The 26,587-nt window shown below is 39.8% G+C and overlaps 1 protein-coding gene across 3 annotated transcripts; it reads left to right on the plus strand.

Annotated features, from left to right (window-relative positions):
- On the plus strand, nucleotides 1–26,276 carry LOC105013037 (guanine nucleotide-binding protein G(o) subunit alpha). Of its 3 annotated transcripts, XM_010874279.3 has the most exons (11): nucleotides 2–136; nucleotides 494–572; nucleotides 730–871; nucleotides 1,009–1,100; nucleotides 2,729–2,821; nucleotides 3,294–3,454; nucleotides 12,087–12,215; nucleotides 22,416–22,545; nucleotides 22,812–22,883; nucleotides 23,986–24,073; nucleotides 25,434–26,274. In XM_010874279.3, the coding sequence occupies exons 1-11, from the start codon at nucleotides 33–35 to the stop codon at nucleotides 25,622–25,624; spliced, it is 1,281 nt and encodes a 426-aa protein (XP_010872581.2). In that variant the 5' UTR covers nucleotides 2–32; the 3' UTR covers nucleotides 25,625–26,274. The 3 variants fall into 3 exon arrangements, with proteins under 3 accessions (XP_010872582.2, XP_010872581.2, XP_010872583.2); XM_010874280.3 differs by lacking the exon at nucleotides 22,812–22,883 and having other exon boundaries at nucleotides 1–136; nucleotides 25,434–26,276; XM_010874281.3 differs by having other exon boundaries at nucleotides 2–572.
- The last annotated feature ends 311 nt before the right edge of the window (nucleotides 26,277–26,587 follow it).

The raw sequence follows: 26,587 nt of genomic DNA on the forward strand, positions 1-26,587 counted from the left end.
GACTGCATGGATAGGCGTTCATTGACTTATCCATGTACAAACCCGGCACACTAGCAAGCCTGAAAGCATTTTCTGTGATTTTACATTGTTTTCAAATCTCTCGAAAACGGTTTCTTCTTGGTCAAGCAAAGCCAATGTAACATATTGGAGTCATTAATTTTATTCATTCAACTTGCATACACATTCAACATTTTTAAATTAACACCGCTATTCAGCTGCTATATAATAATAATACAGTTAAGATACAAGCGCACAATTTTTATTTTTGCGCTAGTCACTCTAATTGTGCATTTCATCCGCCCGGATAGGTGCACAGGTGTTTGACGTTAAGACACCTCTCATTGGGCAAAGCTGCAATTTGTATCTGCAATATTTCGACCTAAAACAACAGCATATACTACAGAAATCACTTGGACATTTTCCCAGTTATTTAGCCTATAAGCTACTTACTTAATTTCTCTAATATCAGATGTATCTCGTGTTGAATTTGCAGCCCTCGTTTAGCAAACGTTGCTGTCCAAGCTACCTCAAATATGTTTCGGTGTTTCAATATTCTGCCAGCCTCAATGCAGGTATCTCAAATCTTGTATTTTTGTTAGAATTGCAACACCAACTTTAAGATGTGACCTGTCTTACTCATTTCTTTGCGTGTGTTCTGCAAAAAGAAATGTATTGCAATATCTTGTATAAGATATCGGAAAATGTTTTCAACTGTCTTTTTAAACCTAGATGTGCGTGAGAGCAATGTTCAGTCATCCCAAAGTTAATACCGAGGAGGAAAAAAGAGCCAAAATGCAAAGCTCTAAAATAGAGCAAGATTTGTTTGAACAAGCCAAGCTTGAGGTGAACGTGATCGAAATATTGTTGCTTGGTAAGTGCGTGGCGTCGGGTCAGCTCACAAAAAAAAAACATGTCACGGCAGAGTAAGGTGTTTATGTGACAAAATAAGTAAAACATAACAGTACATTGAATTCCTCAGATGACACAGTATAACTTTGCTTGTTCCAGGTGCTGCAGAGAGTGGAAAAAGTACCCTGGTCAAGCAAATAAAGGTCATGCACAGTCATGGCTTCTCCAAGCCAGAACTTATTAGCTTTAAGGTATGTATTAATACTTATTCTACTTGGAAGTTTTTTCTGTACTTTTCCGATTCTGTTTTTAAAAAGTTATTTAAAAAACCCAATGCGTTCAAATTTTTTTAATCACGACCTTCTGACTTAAAATAAGAATGTATAGAGGATGTAGGCTACTGCACTATTTTAAAAAAGAAATTGCACTCTACCATCTTAAATACTATAGGTATTTATATTTGAGCCATGACATGATTTTGAAGTCGTTTTCCTTTAAGGGGCAATATGTAAGATTTTAACTCTCATGCTAGCATAAACACATGCAAAAATTACTGGTTGGTATTGATGTTTCAAATAATATTTTTCTACCAAATAGGTCTGAGAATCCCCAGTTAAACTTCCTCCGAGGTCCGTTTTTCAGCTTGCATGACTTTAGACAGTCACAGTGCTTTCCTCCGCAACCTAAACCAGCCTGGACAAGGTATTACCATTCAGATCTTGTTCGGTAAGGGAAGAGGACAAGGTGACAAGTTGTGTTATTGTTTAGAGGCATGATTCCACGCAGTGCCCCTTTAATCTCATACTGTGGCTGTATCTGGGTTGTAGCAGACAAGGAGTCAACTACTGATTCCCTCTTCAACTATATATCCTTGTAAAAACAAGCATTGTGGGAAGAAGGGAGAAAATCAATGATTGGCTTAATGGATGGAAGTAATGAACATGGAGAAGGTCTTTGATTAATATGCCTTTTTTCCTACGAAATCCTCTTGATGCTTAGAGCATGGGGTTTGTCATGCCTCTGATTTAGCTGATGGATTTCTCTAGGGAATTTCGAAGGTTAGTGTGTTGATGCACGGTATGGTGGTTGGGTTTTGAGGAAGGTTGTCCCGTTTACTGCCAATTGGATCATTATTTTGGTCATGAAAATCATTGTTTTGTGTGGTTAATGGTAGACATCTAATGTGTGCTTGACAAAGACTATATCAATACATTTTTAATATTCAAATGTTTTTATATTCGATCAATTTAAAATTCCTGAAGCATCTCTTCAACCATTCAAGTTAGATACCAAATGTACTTGGTTCTAAATTCTTTAACATTTGACTAATTATACAAATTAGTGTAATTTGCATAGTTGGCATTAACATTGCAGTGTCTTGGACTTCTATAGGAAAACAGGCCAAACCAACACAGCTTCACATGTTTAGGTTAATTCAAATTACCTACACTTCATTTCAAACTTTTATGAACTGATAATATATTACTGTAATTTGCATAATTAGCATGCATTAACCTTAAAACAGTTTGCCCTTGAAGCTTGAGAAACCAAGCCAAAATTCATGTGGTTTAGTTATTCCAATTCAATGTAAAAAGGCCGCAAAGCACACCAAATTTACTTGTTACTGTAAATGCGTTTTCTAGCCGCAGGTCCACCTTTGAAACTATATAAATGGAAATGTATCTTTTATGTGCTTTGACTAGGTGTCTCATAAGGAGGCTGTAATTACTTAACGTTTCACAGAGAACAGGGTTGCTTAGAACAGCCACCGATGTAGAGCACAATAGGGAATAACTGAAATGGTTTAGTTTCACCTCGTGTTGCAAAGAATAGCTTGGCTAGTGCTCCGTAGTAATGACTTCCTTCTCTCCATCCCCAGACTGCAGTGCTGGATAACCTCCTGATGTCCATGAAGTGTGTGCTGCGTGGGATGGGGCAGCTGAGGATTAATCTGGCCAACAAGAAGAACAAGGTGAGGAAGAAGAGCAAGAAGAGCAATCCGTCTCTGAGGATCATCCCGTGCCGGTTAACTACTGATAGGGTTGATTGTTTCGTAAAGTGTTATTTACTGCCTTCTGGCAGTTGCCAAGATTCTGCCCTTCTTTTGCATCCTGACTGCCTGGTAAAATGTATGTCATGTACTCTATTCTTCATTGAACACATGGTGACCTTAGGCTCCGTGTAAATATCTCCAGTTTTAGACATTTTTCTTTGCCAGCAGTTTTACAAATTATTTTTTTTTATGTAGAAAAGAAATGTACTGTAGTGCTCTGAAATTACACTAGATGTCAGGCTTGTATTATCCTGTTTACAAAACATACATAATTACAAGTGAAATCTCTAAAGCCCTTTACTCACATTTAGTAAAGGTAGTTAGAAGCAGATGGTTTTTGCTTTAGAAAAACTTGCAACAAGACATTACAACCTCTGCTGTCCTCATGCAGGTCCATGCCCGTTCTGTCTTGTCCTGTGGACAGTGTTTTGGGGAAGACGGAGAGCTGCTACCGTTTGTGGCCCTCGCTTTCTGTGCCCTCTGGGCTGACCAAGGAGTGCGAGCTGCAGCCACCAGGGGCTACGAGTTCGAACTCAATGACTCAGCGCTGTAGTAAGTGGCTTACTTTACGTGTAGTGTTGTCTTGATCCCTGCAATATTCAGAATTGGTCTCGTTGCAGCTGATGAAAACGGTCCTTACGTTAGAAACTGAGCTGATGGAATTAATGTGTCCACTTCAGTTTGCTCTTTCAATTCAATTCCGCCCCATTTTTGTTCCCCAATTTCAAAAGACTTGACAGAGTTAAATGTAGTGGCCGGCAAAGTTTTGGTTTGTACATTTCTGTTGGGATATTTAATAACAGGAACGCTGGGGGGGGGAGCTAGCTAGGCAGATAGGTATGTAAAGGGAGACTGGGGTAGGCCACAGCTGGCAGAGCTGCAGCTCATTTGCCAGGGAGCTTGAACTCAACACCAGACTCCAGCAGGAAATGGTGCTCTCAGCTTTTTGCACAGCGCTCCAACCTGTAAGCCTGCTTGCTCAGCGCATGTGAGGGAACACACCGTTGCTCAATGGCCACAGTTAGATTTGTAAGAGGCCTTACTGCCTGATTGTCAGGCAATACTGGCCAATTCGCATCGCCCATAAGGCTTATAAGACACTAGCGATCACTACTGTTCAAAAAGTTGGTACGCTGTGTAAAATGTCAAGAAAAACAGAATGCAATAATGTGCAAATAATTTAAACCATATGTTCCTTAGAAAATATTGAATTTGATGCCAGCAGCACCCTTAAAAAAAGCTTGGACAGTGGAAACAAACTGTTAGAGCGTCTCGCATCTAATTAGGTTAATTGGCAACAGGTCAGTAACATGATTGGGTATAAATAGAGCATCCCAGAGAGGATGAGTCTTTCAGAAGTATAGATGGGGAGGGGTTCACCACTCTGAAAGTCTGCACAGACAAATAGTGCAACAATTTAAGAATGACGTTTCTCCATGTAAGAGTTTGGGGATCTCATAATCTACAGTACAACTTATCATTAAAAGATTCAGAGAATCCAGAGAAATCTCTGTATGCAAGGAACAAGGCCAAAAACCAATATTGGATGCCAGTGCTTTTTGGGGGCCCTCAGATGGCCCTGCATTAAAAACTGACAATTCGGTAGTGGACATCACTGCATGGGCTGAGGAACACTTGAGAAAACTATTGTCTGTGAACACAGTACATCGCTTCCTCCACACATGCAAGTTAAAACTCTCCCATGCAAATAAACACCGCCACCTTCTCTGGGCCTGAGCTCATTTTAGATGGACTGTGGTGAAGTGGAAAACTGTCCTGTGGTCTGACAAATCAAAATGTGAAATTATTTTTGGGAATCATGAATGCTGCATCCTCCGGGCCAAGGAGGAGAGGGTCCATCCGGCTTGTCAGGGCTCAGTTTTTAAGCCAGCATCCGTTATGGTATGGTGGTGCATTAATGCACGTGGCACTTGTGACTTGCACATTTGTGGAGGCACCATTAATGCTTAACAATATATACAGTGGGGAGAACAAATATTTGATACACTGCTGATTTTGCAGGTTTTCCCACTTGTAGAAGTCTGTCATTTTTATCATGGGTACTCTTCAACTGTGAGTGACAAAAATCCAGAAAATCACATTGTATGATTTTTAATTAATTTGCATTTTATTGCATGACATAAGTATTTGATACATCAGAAAAGCAGAACTTAATATTTGGTACAGAAACATTGTTTGCAATTACAGAAATCATACGTTTCCTGTAGTTCTTGACCAGCTTTGCACACACTGCAGCATGTAATGTCTTGTTGCAGGGTGTAATGTCTTGTTGCAGCGTGGGATTTTGGCCCACTCCTCCATACAGACTCCAGATCCTTTAGGTTTTCGCTGTCACTGGGCAATACGGACTTCCAGCACCCTCCAACGATTTTCTATTGGGTTCAGGTCTGGAGACTGGATAGGCCACTCCAGGACCTTTAGATGCTTCTTACGGAAGCCACTCCTTAGTTGCCCTGGCTGTGTGGTTTGGGTCGTTGCTGGAAGACCCAGCCACGACCCATCTTCAATGCTCTTGCTGAGGGAAGGAGGTTGTTGGACCAAGATCTTGCGATACATGGCCTACAATTTTATCCCTGATGTCCTTACACAGCTCTTTGGTGTTGGCCATTGTGGAGAGGTTGGAATCTGTGTGTGGACTGGTCTTTTATACAGGTAATGAGTTCAAACAGGTGCAGTTAATACAGGTAATGAGTGGAGAACAGGAGGGCTTCTTAAAGGAAAACCAACAGGACTGTGAGAGCTGGAATTCTTACTGGTTGGTAGGTGATCAAATACTTATGTCATGCAATAAAATGAAAATTCATTGTTTAAAAATCATACAATGTAATTTTCTTGATTTTTGTTTTGGATTCCATCTCTCACAGTTGAAGTGTACCTATGATAAAAAGTTACAGACCTGTACATGCTTTCTAAGTAGGAAACATTGCCGATTTTGCAGGTTATCAAATACTTGTTCTCCCCACTGTACCGGTTTTGGAGCAACGTATGCTGCTTCCCTTTCAGGGAAGGCCTTGCTTATTTGAGCAAGACAATGCCATTCTGCTTGTATTACAACAGCATGGCTCCGTAGTAAAAGAGTCTGGGTGTTAAACCTGACTGCCTGCAGTCCAGACCTGTCACCCACTGACAACATTTGGCGCATCAAGAAATGACAAATACAGCAAAGGAGACCCCAAACAGGTGAGCAGCTGAAATCCCATATCAAGCAAGAATTGGAAAGCATTTCACTTTCCAAACTACAGCAATTGGTCTCCTTAGTTCCCAAACAGAGTATTGTTAAAAGAGATGCAACACAGTAATAAACATGCCCCTGTCCTAACTTTTTTGAAATGTGTTGCTGTCATCAAATTCACATTTTACATATTGCCTTTGTACTATTTTCAAGGAAATGTATGGATAACTGATTTGCACATCATGGCATTCCTTTTTTTATTTGCATTTTACACAGCGTCCCATCTGTCTTGAAATTGGGATGGTACTTACACTGCTTTGAGACCTGGTAGGCCCCAGCAAAACATTATTTTACATAAATAGGTTTTTAAAGAGCCTAGGAGTGTATTCTGCTTTGTTTTCCTTTTTTTGTAATTGAATTGGACACTGTTCATGGTGAGTCTTGGCTGTGTGGATCCTCCCAGGTCTTGGCTTCCTCGTCAATATACGCATAATAAGATTGTAGCAAAAACATATGCCATTCACAGGAAATTACAACCCTGACATTTTCCTTAATTGCCATTTAATTGCGCCCTCGTTATAATTTAACACCTAGGGAATATTTTTGGTAAATGGGTTTTGTTTGGGGAATAAAACTGACAAGACAATTATGTTTAAAGTGTGCATGTGTGTACATTGTATATTGGGCGGTAAGTGTGGAGAGGACATGTTCTTCATGCAACGTTCTCGCGGAGGGACCGGTTATGACGGGAATAACTGGTTAGTTGACGCTAGGCGGCGTCTGTGGGTTCTGCGTCACAGCAATTCAGCTTCACTCGACCCCCCCGTCGGGTGTGCTGTGGGTGGGTTGGGTGGCATCAGGGACCATTAGAAAGCTGGGTCTGGGTTTCTCAGCCAAAGGAAGTGGCGGTGAATCCACATGCAATCCCACGTTAGCCAGCTGTAATTAGACCTGCATCACTGTGTTACGCATGATGTGACCTCTTTGAAGACACTCCCATGGTATATTAATCACCATGTCGTCACACTCTGTAGATGCAGGCGAGTGCGGTATTCCTAAAATAGGCCCTCGACCTAAACTGAGGTCATGATCAGGATATTTTAGTTTTATTGATCCGATCATAGATAAACGTGTCGTCCCTTGTGAGGGTTGATCCGCAGCTTTTCGAAGCGTGGGATTTGATTGGACATAGTCCACGTCCTTGGGAAGCGACGCAATTAGGCACTTCACGGGGAGCGCTCCAGGTTTTCACAACACTTTGTTTCAAGTGTCATCATATCCCAATATGGTGCCTCTGTATTACTCGCTTTCAGGGACATTACCTCAGATGAATGGGATGTTGTTCCAGTGATCCGGTGAAGTGTGGATTATGATGATGTAGGTTTAGATTAATGGCGTTAGCATTGTGTTCCGCTCGCATTATTTATTAGACTCATGGAGGGCACTGTGTGAGTGCCCTCCCGAGTTATTGGGAGCATTTCCTTTTAGCGTAATACAGTTTGGATTGGAAATCAAACAGTTAAGGTTTGCAGCTTTTATTTGAGGGTATTTGTGCACTGTTTAGAAAGGTCACTCTTTAGACAGTGCCTATAATTCAGGCAACCAAAAGTAATGAGACAATTGTGTAGACAGTTGATTCTGGTTAATCATTTGTTCCTTCACACACAAGCAAGCTTTCATTATGAGAACATCAGAGACCTTAGCAAAACCTTAGATTTACCAACAACAAGAGTTTGGGACATCATTTAAAGCAGGAAAGCACTGGCAAGCTCAGCAATTACAAACGAACTGGTAGGACAAAGAAGACCGTTACATTGAATGGCTAAAGAATGCTCCCCATAATGGAAGTGTTTTACACCCTTCAGGAGGTAGGCTTTTTTTGTGTCAGCCACCACCATCTGTAGAAGACTTTACAACTACAGAGGCTTGAGTCCAAGTTGCAAACGCTAGTAAGGATGTCACCAGACCCAATACTTGGATTTTCATTTGGTATCAAATAAAAACATTCTGGCCTCCATTTTTATGTGAAAACGAAAGGACAATTGCATAACTGAGTGCATGGTTTTTGTCATGCAGGTTAGTGGATGTTTCTCTAGTATGGAAATTCTATTTAGCCTTACTGTGAGGTGCTCTCTGCAATGTATAAAAAAAGGTCTTTATGAAAAGATATTTTGTGTGTGGGTGTGTGGGTGTGTGGGACAAATATATTTCTAATGTAATAATGAACTCTGTTTGGTCAGACTAAAGCAGTGAGAAACTAATTGAAGTCCAATGTTTCATGTACAGTATTTCTTTGCTTCTGTAATGTTTATAATGTTACTTAAAATAACTGAATTCATATATATCACAAAAGTGAGTACACCCCTCACATTTTTGCCATTATTTGATTATCTTTTCATGTGACAACACAATGTAAAGTAGTGAGCATACATTTTGTATAACAGTGAAAACTTGCTGTTCCCTCAAAATAACTCAACACACAGCCATTAATGTTTAAACCGCTGGTAACTAAACTGAGTACACTCCTCCAGTTCACGAACAACAATACACACATTCAAATACATACTTAGGCTCTATTCTTAAAGCACCCAAGTCGTTGGGTGCTTTCTAGACAGGAAAGTCCGCCATGACAGCTTCATTATCAGGACTGGATTATGTGTCTCAGTCTGGCCGGAAGACGGGGGGGTGATGTGACTAAGGATTACCTCTGAGTGTTACACCATCTGTCAATCCTGTGTATGTCTGTGTCTGAAACGGCTTCACACTTCATATGTGGTGCACTACTTGGACACGGTGGGTCTAGGGATCAGGTTCAAATCAAACCCAACATACTTAGACCCCTCTTAATAACTGGAAAGACTACCTACCTCTCTCTTAGTTTTGTCTCTTTCTTGGTTTTGACCGACTTGTCTTTGAAGGGTCATGGCGCTTCAACCTTCACAACAACCTGTTTCAATTGATCTCTTCCACATGAATTGGCTGATCAGACTGAGTCGTGACACACTTTGACTTTCTCTGGATCTCTAGGGAGTGAAGAGAGGAAATGACGATAAATGTCAAGATACTTTTGTCATTGACTGAAAATCTATTGATCTTTCAACAGGATTTACTTAAAGGCACTCCAATGTTCTTTCCTCAGCTTCTCTCCTCAACAACAATCAGTCTTGCTTTAAAGTCCTATTGAAACAGGTGGATGGGTTCCATTATTCAAATGTCCATCTATGTTGGTGAAACTCATTGTAGACGCCAACAGCATTAGCTTTTCTCGTTTTCCTTATATTTAGATGAAAATTGGTTTATTATTTTGCCCACTGGATGATTTTGCCCCCTCTAAGTGAAGTTGTAGGCAGACGTTCTACTCTCACCTTTGAGTATAACATTGAGGCCCTACACAACCAGATCCAATTGCCAACATTCAGGCCCCTCCCGAAAAAAATGAAATGACCCTATCCCTGCCTGATGATCAGACTTATCAGAGGCACATCCCATTTTAGTTTCCCATCTTAATTCCTGCGTTCATTCCGCTCTGGCCAGTTTCTTCAATTTCCTACGGTTGTAATGGACTGTTTTTTTTTTCTTTGATGTTTTTCAACATTTGTCAGACAATTCGTTTATTATGAACACATCTTTGCAGTGGAAAGCTACGCATGGCTTAGTTTGTGATTAACCTTTGCTTTTGTGGGGGAAAATAACTGTAGAACTTGCTTTTGTGGGGGAAAAGCTGTAGAACTGGATCTGTTGGCTTCTGTAAACACATCTAACCCAAGCTAAACAAAAAAACAATCACTTTTCACAGTCCATCCCCTCCACTTTAAAGCTCTGCTTTCTGATGCCCAGTCTGTCATGACAGCAGACTAGCAGTGGATAGCAGGGGGTGCTGGTGTCCTTTTTGAGGCTGCCAGGTTGGATCATGGCCCCCTGCTGCAGACAAGCTAGCCTGGAACTCCCACCCTCTAGTTCCAGTAGTCAAGGCCTCCATGACCCATTGAGGGGCCCGCTATGGATAGTGTCTTGGCCGCTGGACCTGGGATGAAATGGTATTGGTTTTCTTCAGAATACTTCAGATGCTCTCAGTTGGACATGGCTGGGTGCAGCTGAACCAATAGAATAGCACTCGGCCACCTGATGGAGTCCAGGATTGGGTCAGTCAAATTAATTTTGAATTTTTTTATATGAATTTTGAAATTATATTAATATAATTTGAACCCAGGGTCTGTCAGCCAAAATGTACACTTTCATGCAGTCAGGAAGGGTGTGAGGGCGGAAGGAACAAAAAAGTGGCTGAAGTGGGTGGGCGGGCTCCTGAAGTGGCTGACACGATGAGACTAGACCAAAATATCACGGATGCCTGGCTCCAGGAGTTGAAGTGCAGCGTGGGTAGGAAGGTGGTTGGCAGGAGCCCTGTAGGTAACGGTTTAGTGGTCGATGCTCTTGGCCGCAGTACCGGTTTGTGTGTTGCGTTTTGAAAAGCGCTAATTGCTCTGTGATTATAAGGTCAGCTCCAATTTTCATGTTGTGCCTCCCCCTTCCTGCATATCGCTGCTTATTTGGCCTGTTAGCGGCTTTTGCTGTGCTCTGTTTTTTTTTATTGTGGCACAAGTATGTTTTAATTTATATGCGAATATGCGTTCTAATGATGGCAGTTAATTTGTAGATGAAACATTTGTTATGCTAGTATGTCTTTTCATTATACCTTCATACAAAGTCTTGAAGAAAAAGGCCTGCATTGATGTCCCATGAATCTGATTTGCATACGATGAATAAATGCCTCGTAGTTGTGTAGACACAACACGCATGTTCATTGTGTGAATTCCAGCCACAGTTTTAGCTGTTGATCACTACTTCTCATCACCATGATCTTTTGACTTATTTCCAGTGACAGTTTTAGCTGTTGATCACTACTTCTCATCACCATGATCTTTTGACTTATTTCCAGTGACAGTTTTAGCTGTTGTTGACTATTGCTTCTTTCTTATCACCATGATCTTTTGACTCAACTTTTGACACATTCAACACAGAACATCTTCATGCATGACCTTTTGTGGAGGTGTTTGTCTAGTTATATTGATTATATGGGCTTACTCTGTGGAGATCTGATTTCATTATCCATATAAAATCTAATTACATTTAGGAATTTTTTAACAAAGAAATTGAATTCTGGTCCTCTGGATAGGGATTTGGTAATGGAATCTGAATTTGTCAGGGATTGTTGGTCTTGGTTTTTCAAACTCAAAGGTAGTTAGTAGGATGGATACTTCTGATCCAAAAGAATTCTCATTATATGAAAATGTATACATTACTTTTTGTCACTCTTCACAAGTGTCTACTATTTTACATTAGATTTTTACTTTAAATGTACATTTTATGTTAATTAACTCTACTCACTTGCTTACTATTTCAAGGCTGTATAATAAAAGTAAATCTTCGCTCTGAAATTGTTTTAAATATTCTATTGACGGATTTATTTGGAATTTTCTTTCCAAAAGCAAACCCCTTTTATCTCACTCAGTTTGTCCCCAAAAACATAATTACCTCTGAACAAACATCCTTCCCTTGTTAATTTGTAGTTTGACATTTGAAGTCATTCTTTATTTCGGAAAACACAAACCCCCTACCCCAGTTTCCTTCAGTTTTCACTGAAAAAAGTGTTCAGTTTTTTTATTACATTGAAAATACTGCTTTAGATAAACAATTCTGGGAAATCTTCCCAAGGCCTTCTTTCAGTAGCTCCACAAATACCTGGTTGAAGACCCTTGCTAATTGCATGGTAACCGGTTTATAATAGCAATATGGCGTCTCAGGGCTTTGTGGTGCATTGGCAAAGTGCCATGTCTGAGCACTGAGTCCAGGCAGTCTGACATGCATCAGTCACATTTTCATCACTTACATTGTTCTTGATAATTGCTGAATGTCTACAAAATGCTTGAACAATTTATTCATAAGGTGATTGTTTTGCTCGACTGTTACATTAACTATATCAACCTTTTACAGTTTCTTTAAAAACATCAGTCGCATCATCGCCCCCAACTACATTCCCATTCAGAGTGATGTATTACGGGTGAGAGTGCGAACGTGCGGAATCATCGAGACTCAGTTTCGAGTCAATCACACGGTCTTCAGGTAAGACACTGCCCCATGCAAAAATTGTTGCATATTTGTCATGTAAACATTTTGTCACAAGCTGTGATTTTGTTGGTATTTCCGAAAAAGGTCTGTTTACCAATATTTTGCTGTTGTAGCCTTCCCTCATTGAGCATGATCAATTTTAAATTGGTATTATTAAGAATTTCTGGAGTGCTTGATATTTTTTTTTAGTAAACGATTGAAGGCAATTTTCCTGTCATTGCCTTATGCAGGTGTGTAATATGCCACTGCAAGTCTGAGGTATTGGTAAAGTAATGGTTCCAGACAAGTTGTCAGTCTCTGTGGCTTTTTGATCCCACGATGCTTAGAGCAGAGAACTGAGAATCAATGATAATCATGTCATAAAATAATTAAATGTATAACTGATTTACAACCACTTCAAGCTACCCAGATATACTTCAGCCCAGAAAATAAACAGTGATTTAAAAAAAAAAAGAATTCTATAAAATGTGCCAGAAAAAATCACTAAACCTAAGAATTGTTTAAAAAATCTAACTAAACCTTCATTAACATGTACATCTTGAAATATATTTTAGTCTTAAGGAACTCTTGTGGTTTCCCATGGCTTTCTGTTTCACTGGGGTATAAAGTCATGTAATTGGACTTCCAGTGACATGCCGTGCTAAAGTAGATGGTTGCATAAGAGCATGGCTCCTAAATTCTTTACCAGAAAAGACCAAAGCTCTAACTTTCCTTAGACCTCTTGCAGTCAGCAAGCCTCAGTACCTGAGGCTTGACCTCTGGGTGGAAATTCCTTGTGACATAGCATAGTGCTTGAGGCAAAGAGGTCTCGACGGAGGCCTACAGCATGTCATCCCAAAGCTTTCAGCCCCCTTCATGGAAGACCCATGTGCTTAGCCCATAATAATGTAACTGCTGTCTCAATCTCTTCATGCCATTTATAGAGAAATCAAAGACCGCTATTGATGGGCTAAATGCTAAAACCATAGGCCCGCAAGACGAGTAGAAAATGTCGTCAGACAACTGTCATCCCATGACATTCCCCGTCTCTTCGACAAGGTTCTGAGGTATCATTTACTCACCACTCCCTGGTGTTCGAACCCTGCTCACAGGTTCCTGACTCATAATGGCTCCTGGTAGACTAGCAGGGCACTTGTTTTCAGTCACTTGTAAACCGTCACATCCAGGGCACTTGTTTTTAGTCACTTGTAAACCGTCACATCCCCAACATGCCTGTCATCTGTGCGCCCTCCCCTTTTTTGGTATCATTACTTGAAAGGGATTGTAGATCATTCCTCATAATGGGAGGGTCAGAAATTCTCACACATACCTACAGCTTATAAGAAAACATTGTCTTTTAATAGATTTAATTTACCAGCCAAAAGGTTAGTTTGAGGCACTGCCTTTTGTGAATAAAAAAAGTGAATAGAACCTAATCAAAAGACAGCATACCATTTTTCTGGTTTCTTATTGACAACATCCAAGCAAATACAGCAACAAGTTTTTATCAAGTACTTTTTACACAGTTATTATTGTTAGGAAAAAAAGGCCATCTTCAGTAAATTTGGTTCTAAAGGGTTACACCCCCCCCCCCCCCCCCCCAGCTAAAATATGATTTGTTTCTTAGGGTAACATTTTATTGCTGTAATTACAGTACAAGGAAATTAAGAGAAACGCCCTGTACCCCCAGGACAATCAGTGCTTCCGCCACAAACAAAAAACATGCAGTAAACACAGGTGCATGGTGAGCATGTGTAAATGAGCTGGAGTGTAAATTTGTGTGCGCACGCGCCCATGTGCACATTCGAGTACAGGGCAGATAGGCAGTTTATTAACAGTCTGATTCAGCCCCTGTCCTGATCATGACGCTCTGGAATTGTTTGTGTGCTGCATGGCAAGGAGGCCAAACAGCCCGTGGCCTTTCTGTGGCACCGTGCGGCGTAAATGTCCTTGAGGGTAGGCTGAGCTGAACCTCCCCAACCTCTGAAGACCCATCCGACTGCAGACGTACCAGCTGGTGATGCAGTGGGAGAGTTGGATCTCTATGGTGCATCTGTGGTTGTGAGTAGTGATGGCCAAACGAGGCTTCATTAGCGTAGTTTTAGCAGCAGGATATTATGCTGGCAGCACTCAGATTTTCATTATCACAATAAAAGCCATCATTTAAATTTATAAGGCCATATAGTTAACAATCTATTCTGTAAAAAAAGAACAGGCAAAAACAACATTGGAACGGTCATTGAACATAAAATGGCAGATTGACAGGCTAGATTAACTATATTGCCTTGTATATTTCAATGATGGCTTTAAAAAAAAAAAGAGATATATATATATATATATATATATATATATATATATATATATATATATATATATATATATATATATATATATATATATATATATATAAATAAATCTGAGTTAGCGCTGCTAGCATAATATCCTGCTCCTCGAAGAACGTAATGAATGGCCATCATTAGTTGTGAGGGTCCTCTGAGACCTGCACAATGTCTTCAGCTGTCGGAGGTTGAAAAGAAGCTGTTGTGCCATCGCCCGTGTCAATGTGGATGGACCGTTTCGGGTCTTTTTGTTGTGCACATAGATGAGCTTGAAGCTTTTTTACCTTCTATCTTGTTACACTCTATCTGACAATGAAACCTACTCCTCAGTTGGTGACAAATGTAATGGAAGCCTAGTTATTGATAAAGTAATTAATTTAATTTGATTCATGTGGCTGAAGTGACGCATTTACAATCAGGTTCTGAATTAGTATCTATAGTAGTGTAGGGGTGGGTGATACTGTTGTCTTACCTCACATCTTCTCATTCTCAATGCTTCTCCACACACTAAATAGCCAGTTAATGTCCACATGGCCAAGGTATGAAAATTACATAGTTTTCTACTGGGTGTGGAGAGTTCTCTCCACTAAAATGTTTGTTTTGCTGTTATTCACCTCAGGTAGTTGTTGGGTTGGCATCACAAATTGACTGACTTGAACAGCAGTTGTAAATTATTAGGCTACTATTTGACTGTGGCTTTACTTGACTGACACTGTTCAGGATTAAAGTCCGGAGAAACGGGAAAAAGTCAGAACTGTAAGTCGTTTTATTGACTGAGCTGATTGAGGATAGGATTATTCTGAAACACATGGGGGAGGATGAATTCAGAAGTTCAACCAACACAGTCTAAAGAAGTGCTAGACAGGGACAACATGGGGAGGGTAACGAAAAGGCAAGTAGAGTAGTGACAGAACAAGGTTTATTGATTCTGTTTTCCGAGCAACACAAAATGTGGCAGTAATACTAATAGGGATTTTTAAACATAAGGGTGAACAAAATGGCTCAGAATAGGGGAATGCATGACATGGTTGGCCTTCTGGCAGGGTTCCTTGGACCTCACAGTGCATGTCAGAGCAAAAACCAAGCCATTAAATGTTGGACCTTATATAGACAAACGTGCGCCTTTCTAAATGTCCATTCAGTTGAAATTCCCACTTCTCTAGAGCATTATGAAGGATGATTAAAGAACACAGGGTGCATCTGACCTAATTTGAGTGTCAAGGCAACAGGTCTTTTTTATTCTCTCTAAAAAAGAAAATCACTGTGGTTATGGGGTATTGGATGACAGAAACATGTGTAATCAATAATAATAATAAATAAGGCATCAGTAATATGTTTTACCCGTGGTACTAGCCTAGCCGTTGATCTGTCAGTTTCACAGAGATATTTAGATCTTCCTAGGTCAGAGCTGTGAACCACTGTGCTATGTAATGTAGGAAAATGCTAGTTCTTAACCCCAAGACACACCATTCAGTCAAACGTTTTGTCAAAAATTACATAGTAGGACCAGAGAAATCACCTGTGACACGTGAACAAATAAACCAAATTTGTTACAGTGCAGGTGCTGGTCATAAAATTAGAATATCTTTAAAAAGTTGATTTATTTCAGTAGTTCCATTCAAAAAGTGAAACTTGTATAATGTACAATTCATTCCACACAGACTGATATATTTAGTGTTTATTTATTTTAATTTTGATGATTATAACTGACAACTAATGAAAACCCCAAATTCAGTATCTCAGAAAATTTGAATATTATGAAAGGTTCAATATTGAAGACACCTGGTGCCACACTCTAATCAGCTAATTAACTTAAAACACTTGCAAAGGCCTTTAAATGATCTCTGTCTAGTTCTGTAGTCTTCCCCATGTAACACAATCATGGGGAAGACTGCTGACTTGACAGCTGTCCAAAAGACGACCATTGACATCTTGCACAAGGAGGGCAAGACACAAAAGGTCATAGCTAAAGAGGCTGGCTGTTCACAGAGCTCTGTGTCCAAGCACATTAATAGAGAGGCGAAGGGAAGGAAAAGATGTGGTAGAAAAAAGTGTACAAGCAATAGGGATAACCGCACCCTGGAGAGGATTGTGAAACAAAACCCATTCAAAAATGTGGGGAAGATTCACAGAGTGGACTGCAGCTGGAGTCAGTGCTTCAAGAACCACCACGCACAGACCTTTGCAAGACATGGGTTTCAGCTGTTGCATTCCTTGTGTCAAGCCACTCTTGGACCAGACACAGCATCAGAAGCGTCTCACCTGGGCTAAAGACAAAAAGGACTGGTGTAAAGTTTCCACAGTCAGTGATGGTTTGGGGTGCCATGTCATCTGCTGGTGTTGGTCCACTGTGTTTTCTGAGGTCCAAGGTCAACTCAGCCGTCTACCAGGAAGTTTTAGAGCACTTCATGCTTCCTGCTGCTGACCAACTTTATGGAGATGCAGATTTCATTTTCCAACAGGACTTGGCACCTGCACACAGTGCCAAAGCTACCAGTACCTGGTTTAAGGACCATGGTATCCCTGTTCTTAATTGGCCAGCAAACACGCCTGACCTTAACCCTATAGAAAATCTATGGGGTATTGTGAAGAGGAAGATGCGATACACCAGACCCAACAATGCAGAAGAGCTGAAGGCCACTATCAGAGCAACCTGGGCTCTCATAACACCTGAGCAGTGCCACAGACTGATCAACTCCATGCCACATTGCTGCAGTAATTCCGGCAAAAGGAGCCCCAACTAAGTATTGAGTGCTGTACATGCTCATACTTTTCAGTTGGCCAACATTTCAAATCTTTTTTTTGTATTGGTCTTATTTAATATTACAATTTTCAGAGATACTGAATTTGGGATTTTCATTAGTTGTCAGTTATCATCCCAATTAAAAGAAATAAACACGAAATGTATCAGTCTGTGTGGAATGAATGTATACATTATACAAGTTTCACTTTTTGAATGGAATTACTGAAATTAATCAACTTTTTGATGATATTCCAATTTTATGACCAGCACCTGTACATGGTTGCCTATCCGATTGCATTGATGGGGGACAGTTATGTCTATAATGCAGTTTGGAGAAAGTGAATGGGTCGGAATAACTTCCGAAAGCACTGTAGCATGCTAAGGGAACAGCCCAGAAGAAACCCAATAGGTAACTCCTAGTTTTATACTCCTTGAATTTTTTGCATGTAAATCTATATAAAATAAAATTATATATACCAATACCATCTAAATTCTAAATACACCCTGATATGGTTTTTGGTCCATAACATCATGTAATCAAAGTCTAGAGCCAAGTTCATCAGCACACTTTTTCTTTTTTTATTGAGACTTGTTTTAGGTTTAATTTCCCAAACCCCCATTGGTCTATTTTATTTAATAATGAAATGTATGAGTTGCAATGTGCGTATGTTCCATTACCACTGATTTCAAATGAAACCCATCACATCTGTTCAACGCATTTCTTAAAATCGACATGCAATATGAATGCCTCTTAATTTAACAGTCAGACATTGATTTCTTATTCACTTGGCCTAATTAAATAATGAATATAGCCAAACGTTTCAAATGTGAATAATAACCAGGGGACCAAGGAGGCAAAGGCGGAGTTAGCCATTCAAATCAAGTTCAAGTTTCAAGGTTTGTCAAATGCACCAAACAACACAGCGTCTTCCTGCACAATGACATTCTGATGACATTATTGAAATGATTGTGTATTGGCCCCCGACAACTACGTAGTAAGAGTTAAGAAGGACATATAAGCAGACATGGTGCCAGACAGAAGTATAAAAATAAAGCAACACTGTACATAACACTACTCATAACATAATGTAGAGCAGGGGGCGACATGTAAAAACCTGCTTCCGAAAATAGAGTTCCCTTTGAAAAACTGACTACACCAATAATAGTTGCCCACTATGTACAGTTCGGTCTGTAAATATTTGGATAATGACATAATACGAAGTCCCCTATATTTCAGGGGCTCAAATGTAATTGGACAAATTAACACAATCATAAAATATTCATTTTTAATACTTTTTTGGAGAATCCTTTTCAGGCAATGGCTGCTTGAAGTCTGGAACGCATGGATATCACCAATCCTCCATTGTGATGCTTTGCTCTCTTCAGTTGTTGTTGGTTCATGGGTCTTTCTGCCTTATGTTTTTTCTTCAGTAAGTGAAATGCATGCTCGATCGGGCTGAAAACAGGTGATTGCCTTGGCAATTGCAGAAAATTCCACTTCTTTGCCTTAAACTCCTGGTTTGCTTTCACAGTATGTTTTGGGTCATTGTCCATCTGTAAAGTGAAGTACCATCCAATCAAATTGGCTGAATCTGAGCAGACTATATCCCTATACACTTCAGAATTAATCTGGCTGCTTCTGTGTTCTGTCACATCATTAATAAACACTAGGGACCCAGTGCCATTGGCAGCCATGCATGCCAGTGCCATCACACAGCCTCCACCGTGTTTTACAGATGATGTGGTATGCTTCGGATCGTGAGCCGTTCCAAGTCATCTCCATGCTTTTTCTTCCCATCATTCTGGTACAGGCTGATCTTAGTTTCATCTGTCCAAAGAATGCTGTTCCAGAACTAGGCTGGCTTTTTCAATGTTTTTTTTCCAAAGTCAAATCTGGCCTTTCTATTCATGAGGCTTATGAATGGTTTGCACCTTGTGGTAAAACCTTAATTTGCTTTTGTGAAGTCTTCCCTTTATCATAGACTTAATGACAATGATATGCCTACCTCCTGGAGTGTTCACTTGGCTGGATGTTGTGAAGAGGTTTCTATTTACCATGGAAAGGATCCTACGATCATCCACCTCTGTCTTCCGTGGACGTCCAGGCATTTGTGTTGTAGAGCTCACCAGTGTGTTCTTTTTTTCTCAATGTACCAAACTGTTGATTTGGCCGCTCCAAATGTTCCTGTTATCTCTCTGATGGATTTCTTTTTTTTGCAGCCTTAGGATGGCCTGTTTCACTTGCATTGAGAGGTCCTTTGACCGACCGCTTGTTGTGGGTTCACAGCAACAGCTTCCAAATGCGAATGCCACACCTGGAATCAACTACAGACCATTTACCTGCTTCATTGATGAAGTAATAACAAAGGAATAGCCCACAACTGTCCATGAAACAGCTTTTGAGTAAATTGTCCTATGACTTTTGGTCCCTTGAATAAGAGGGGCTACATATTAAAGAGCTGTAATTCCTAAACCTTTCATTGAATTTGGATGTGATTACCCTCAATTTAAAGCTGAGACTGCACTTTTTGCCCATATTCATTTTGTAACTGTGAACTCGAATATATTTTGGTCAACAGCCAAAATAAAACGTGTCAGTGTCCCGTTGTTTCCGGACCTGACTGTATAAGCTCCTGGGATTATAATGGGTAAACCAGCAATATATTGCTATCACCAACCCTTTTATTAGGAGTATATGAAAAACATATTAATGTTTTGAGGAATGGGGATGAACTTGGAAACTTCTCTTATCTTTAAAGCAAACCAAGAACCATGCCAGGGCTTTTGTTTGAGTAAACGGCACACTCAAAGATTGCATTGTCTTTTAATGTATTACTATGCAATGTATTAATATGAAGGTGCCCTGATTTATCATATATTTTTTTTTAGGAATGGTTGGAGGAATCCCAGAATTCGGAAGTAATAGGCAGGAGTTCTTGAAACCTCAAAGAATTTCTGGAAAACCAGAAAACGTATCTGAAATTCCTGGAATTTTGCAGTGTATAGTAGACTCACGCCGTCTGATTAGAAATATTGATGTTGGACTCGCCCAAAGTTTTTCATAAAGTGTCTTGCTATAAAGAGCACATGCTGATCTGGAGGGTTGAGATACATAGCACTTAGGGAATGCTAGCTGATACCCCCAGCTGCAAGAGAGGCAGCAAACTGAGCAAGGAATCAGACCAACTGTGTGAAATATTAATGGTAATAAAAAAATGTCTCTGCTTCAAGGAGAAAATGAATAGCAACAGATAGATTTCATTGTTATGGCCACTTTCTTTGACCCAACCCTCACTTTTGTCCTTGACGCCCCATGTGCTTTACTCCCTCCTTTTTATATGTGCAACATGTAAAGTCGTCATGCTAACAGTTGTGAGCTTCTCCTGAATAGTGCCACTTCCTGCTTTTTGAAAATTGGAAGTAAATACAGATGGGTATAAAACTTTAGCTACATTTAAATGTCAACTTTATAAAAGTTTTGCTTGTCAAGATTAAGAAAGATAAACACCCATAAGCATACCAGAGACAGTCATATAGCTGTATGGAACTCAATGAAAGTAATGACAGAAGGAACATTTGCTGGACCCTGGACCACAGGTTGAGCATCACAGCTCTAGCCTGGAAATAAAAAAAAGTTATGTCGGTTTGAATTTTTCATTGCATGTAACACATATAGAATGGGATCAAGCTATCCATGCTCTACCAGGTTTTATTTTAATTTTTTCAACTAAACGAGACCTCGAAGACAAATTGCTTGTGTTACACCCCGACTCCTAAGGTGTAGCTCATTTGGAGATGGAGACATAACTAACAGCTTTATTGTCGCAAGTGCAATCTCACTCCTGAGAAGCAAATTAGCCACAGCCTCATAATTATCTGTGTCACAAAGACCCTGAAGGTCATAAAGTTGAGGCTGTGTCTTAGTCTTTTAGAGACACCTGTTATTTGTTTGGTGAGATAGGAAGAGTAGGAAAACTTGAATATTTGTAATTTAATGTTCATTATGATAAGTCATGCAAAATGATTTTATTTCATTTAGTTTAAACAAGGCACAAATTGTCTCCATTGGGGTCTTTTTAATTGTGAAAATGTCAATGTTCTTATATTCAGTACTTTTTGAATAAGACGGAAATGTCATCTCCCATACCCATTTGAGGGTCACAGCATGGATTTCAGAAAGGTAGCCTGCACTGTAATTATAAATGCAATTAATGTAGCTCTGTTTTTCCGGTTAAACGGATTTGTTATATACACCACTCCTTTTCTAAATTCAGAATTGGTCATTTTCAAGAAGGGTTTGCTACAACAATTAAAAATGGGGACCATACCACTGCTCCCTCTCGTTGTCCAGATATAGAGATTAGTATACTGTGGGGCTTTTTCTGGGCTTACACATCTGAAGACAATCCCAATACACAACTGGAGAATCACAGTGATTTTGAAACTCATTTCCCTTGTGCTTGACGCCTTATATAGACACAAGGACAAATCAATCAAATGTAGAAGATGAAAACATTTTATTTTTGACATTCTGGATTGTTTAAATGTTCATCTATTTCATTCTGTTGCTTTATTGGTGTTTAATAATTATATTTCAACCTGACAGGATATAAGCAAGGAAATAAAAAAATCTGTTAAAATGGACATAAAATGATTGAGTTTCCCCCAATTTCACAAATTGCACCTGGACACTGCTGCCAATGGCTCTCCCCAACCAAGTGACTTCCTTTATCAGAGCTTTCCAAAACATTTACTTAAATTAATTCTCTGTGGGTCTGTCTTTTTAACATGTTATACACCAATTGTGGCAGGATGCTTTCATAATTTTCAACCTCAATCTTCAAATGAGTGCAGCTGTGGAGTGATCTCTCAATTCATAGTTTTTTAAATAGCCAAAGTGGTAAATATAAACTGTAATGAAGAATAATTAACTAAATTGAAATGAACATTAAATTTAAGTTTGAACGATACACATTCGCACATTTTTCAGATGTTATTGTTAGCTATGTAGTAACGACGTGAAAATATATAGTATGGGCTAAAGAAAATGAGCCGATTCAACATTTGCTTATGTTCAATGTTGTTTCCATTCACCTGGTGTCCTTTTTATCCCTGCATTTGTTGATTTTTCAGAATGTATGATGTCGGTGGACAGCGGACTGAGAGGAGGAAGTGGCTCAATTACTTTGACCGTGTCCAGGCCGTGCTGTTTGTGGTGGGGCTCAGTGGTTATGACATGACTTTGATGGAGGACCCCTCTGTGGTAATGAACAGCAATTTAGAAGATGCTTTATTCCAAGCAACTTAGACATCCTTGCAAATACAGAAAAGGAGTTGGAGCAGTTCTTTATTCTTCTTCAGTCTGAATCATGCAGGAAAGTAGTAATGGGCTAGGAAAGCTCGATTTGGGACTATACCTTTTTGAAGTAGACACAACATACACATTTGCTGACATTTTTCATTTAGTTTTGTCAACTACCACTTTCTGCCTTTCTCTGTTTTTCACTATCGTCTGTCTGTTGGTCTCAGAACCGGCTACAAGAGAGCCTTTCCCTCTTTACCTCCATCTGTACAAACCCCGTGTTCAGACTTACTGCCCTGGTAAGTTGTACGGTGCTGTATTCATTTCTCAGACTGGGCTTATTTACTTCTGAATTATCAGGGTCACATGATTAGCACATTGAATTATGTCGCAGGTATGTATCGTGCAGACAGAACTTGGCGACAAACTTTTGATTGTTGCTCGTTGACCTTCCAAAGGAATTTCCTATTGTCATGGAAAATCATAGCAAGCGTGATTTGAGTAAGTTCTGTCAAACCATTTTAAATCTCGCTCAAGTGTTTTGTGTACCACTGGGCATTTATTTTTGTAAGTTTGATAGTCAAAACCTGCATGTTTTGTCCAATGTTAGCTAGGCATTAAATGTGGCTAAGACAGTGAATAGGGAAGCTACTAACCAGTGTTACACAAGTAAAGTTCAATGCATTTCAGCCAGCTATCTTCATAAAACGTGTGTAATTTGAATAGGGCCCATCTTCCTGACTGCATTCCCCTAACATTAATCAGTGCCAAACCTACATTTAACAGAATGTCCACCTCCATCATGATTATCCTTCTGGTCACCGCAGTTACCCAAGGCCAGTTGCCCACGGTGAACGATAGTTAGAAGATGCCCCTAACATTCTAGGGCCGGATTACCCTACCACCCCGTCCTTACAGTAACCATTTTAAAACAAGCCAATGTCTAACCCTGGAGTAGTCGTAGAGGCAGCTTCACACTGTCTCTTCACGGTGTTCTACTTGACACATCTTTCTGAACTTTCCCAAAATTCAAAGAGGTAAACATTGCATAACGGTGTTTAATTGACTTACCTATATAAATAAAGGTTAAATAAAACTCAAACGTTGCTACCTGCTGAGTGCAGCCCAGTGGCTGTAATTAAAGCCCACAGTATCCCCCAGAGCACCCCCTGTGAAGAACCTCTGCCCAGCCAGCCACAGGCTGACTAATTCCTCTAATTACCTCTGACAGGCAATTAGCAAGTAGGAATTATTTCAAATGCTTTTTTTAAGAATCAACACTTTTTCACTACACTGTTTTTCTCATGACTATCAACATTAGAATTTATTAATTTTAAGTGTTGACATGAGCTTAAGTTACACCTGGAAAGATTGATCATTTTTGTCATAATTCTTTTTCAGGTTCTGTTTATGAACAAATGTGACCTCTTCCAAGAGAAGATCTTGAACCCAAAAAGGCACTTAAGACTCTACCTTCCTAGTTACAAAGGTAAAGTAACAGTCTTGATATTGTGGTTTGCTTTCCCTTTTGACCAAGTTAGTCAAATCAAAAACCGGGAATAATTCACCAAAAAAGAACGCTCTTCGTATCTGCTCAGAATTTCTTTCATTATTAAAGTTGTTTTTAATTGCTAGCGAAAGCCAGATTTGGTTCTTCAGAGAATAGAATGTCCCACTTAAATCAAAAGGTTGATGGAAGTGACTACACTGCATACTGTAGTCACGCTCCCAACATAATTAGATGATTCATAAGAATCTGTGGTAAAGACCTTATGGCACCATATGGTCCATATCCGCAAGATGGATTCATCAGTAAGGAACCTTACTTTAAATAACCGTACGTTGATATTCCTTGATAATATTCTCCAAAATTCACCTGGTCCGCTGCTCTTCAACAGGGCACATATAGGGACTGATTTTGACCTTGGACACCCGGTACCTACCTACAGTATGCTATATGATAACCCACACTATAGGTAGATGATAACCCACATATTTTTTTATTAATTGCTCCATGGGGAGAAACACTTTTTTACATGTGTACTTACACTCCCAGATTAATCCCTTGCCCTGCAGTGTGTGGGTACCTGTCATTCCCATTGGTAGCATCAAGGCGCATTGTTGTCTCAGTAGCTAGAATGTCTGGCCAGTGAATTATCGTGGCACAACCAAACGAATTACTCCTCTGGTCCTCAGGGCTCAGAAACCTAGTCATACATATTTCACTCTCATCCCCTAGAACTGAAGGCCTTGTAAATAAAACAGGATTCAGTGGAGTTGCAAAGATAGTATTTTACCCCTAGGGGTTGAGAAGGACCGTGTCTCTTCATGTTTTCCATTGTAGAAGAACCAAGTTACCTTGCTTCAACTTTCAGTGCAAATTACTGAAGCTCAATTGTTATATTGCTCTGTCATTTACAAACATACTTCAGTCTGAAAATTATAGGCTACTGGGACTAGATGTTCTTGTAATCATCAGCGAGGGATTCCTATCTAGTCTTATTGTGGGGAAGAGACTAATGTCCATGGGAGTGGTGTAGCATTTGGCCACCGCAAAACATTGGTGGAGCCCCGGCAGAATGCCTGGCTCATACTGTGTGAGTACAGGGACGAAGAGCAAAGCTCTATAGGCACTTGTGTTTTAATTAGGACAGCAGACCACATTGGCGCGTGGTTGCCTCAACATCTAAACCTACAGTGCTCTAATGTCACAGTGGTGGTATTTGTAATTATAGTGGAGAATTGTTAATTGCGCCATGTCTATAGGCACGAACAGGGAAGTACATTTTCATTTCACTTCCTGGGATTTCTAACAACGGCCATCACTCCTCCATGTCCCCCCTTTACAGAAGCTGACTGTGACGTGGATGCTGCCGCGCGTCACATCACTGCCATGTTTGTCGCCTGCAATTCAACACCCAACAAAATGGTCTACCACCACTACACCACCGCCACGGACACACACAGCGTGGGGGTGGTCTTCCAGGTCGTCCTGGACACCATTGTCAAGGCCAACTTAGAGGCTGTCTCGTTGCTTTAAGAACCGATATGGGTCCATTGACAGTACCAGTGCTAAAGCCCTGGTTTTTCAAAAGTTATAACATTTTGCCTATTGGATAATATTAAATGGCCAAATCTGTGATTTACATGGGAAATATTCTATTCAGTTTGTCTACATGCATTTAGTCCTCCCAATACTGACATCTATTTTTGAAAGGAGACTCATTTTAAGACACTAGCATTTGTTTCAGTATTTTTATGTTGTTTTTAATTAATGTAATAATTACTACTTATAACTGTAAAACATATATTTCTATATTTATTTTATAGTTTCTCTGACGTTATCAACCTGGCATTGGCCCATTGGATAGTATTGAATTCTTGAAAAATATAATGAGTGTTAGTTGCTATTCAAGTAAATTTTGAGTTGCTTCAATTCTTAGTTAATTCCTAGCAGAGAGACAAAATCCAACTTGGTACTTTTAGACAAATAGGTCCTTGAACTTTGAAGCTGTAGCTTCAGTATATTATTATGTAATGATAATATGAATGTAATTTGTACCTTGCAAAATTAACATGCTTGGAAATGCCAGTTTGGGCTGCTATGAATTCTGTAATTGTTGGTGACATTGTTTTATACACATTTTAATAAAATTACTGTTTTTTGGGGAATTATTTTTAGGCTGCAGCATACTGTATAGTTCATATAATTTTCGTACTCATCTAATCATTCAGTGACCCTTCATGCCCTGGATGGGGGCCATTGTCATCCTGGAAGAGGCCCAATAATGAAACCTCTTTCAAAGTCACATACTGTTGATCCTTTCCTCTTCCCATCTGGATCCAAAATCAACCTGCAGAGCATTTTTATACATTGACACGGCATGATTGGATGATAATTGCTTCAGCACATGGGATCGGATGGGATGGTGTATCGCTGCAGAATGCTGTGGTAGCCATGCTGGTTGAGTGTGCTTTGAATTCTAAATAAATCAAGTCTCAC

Source organism: Esox lucius, chromosome 11, assembly GCF_011004845.1.
Source record: "Esox lucius isolate fEsoLuc1 chromosome 11, fEsoLuc1.pri, whole genome shotgun sequence".
Lineage (NCBI taxonomy): Eukaryota > Metazoa > Chordata > Actinopteri > Esociformes > Esocidae > Esox > Esox lucius.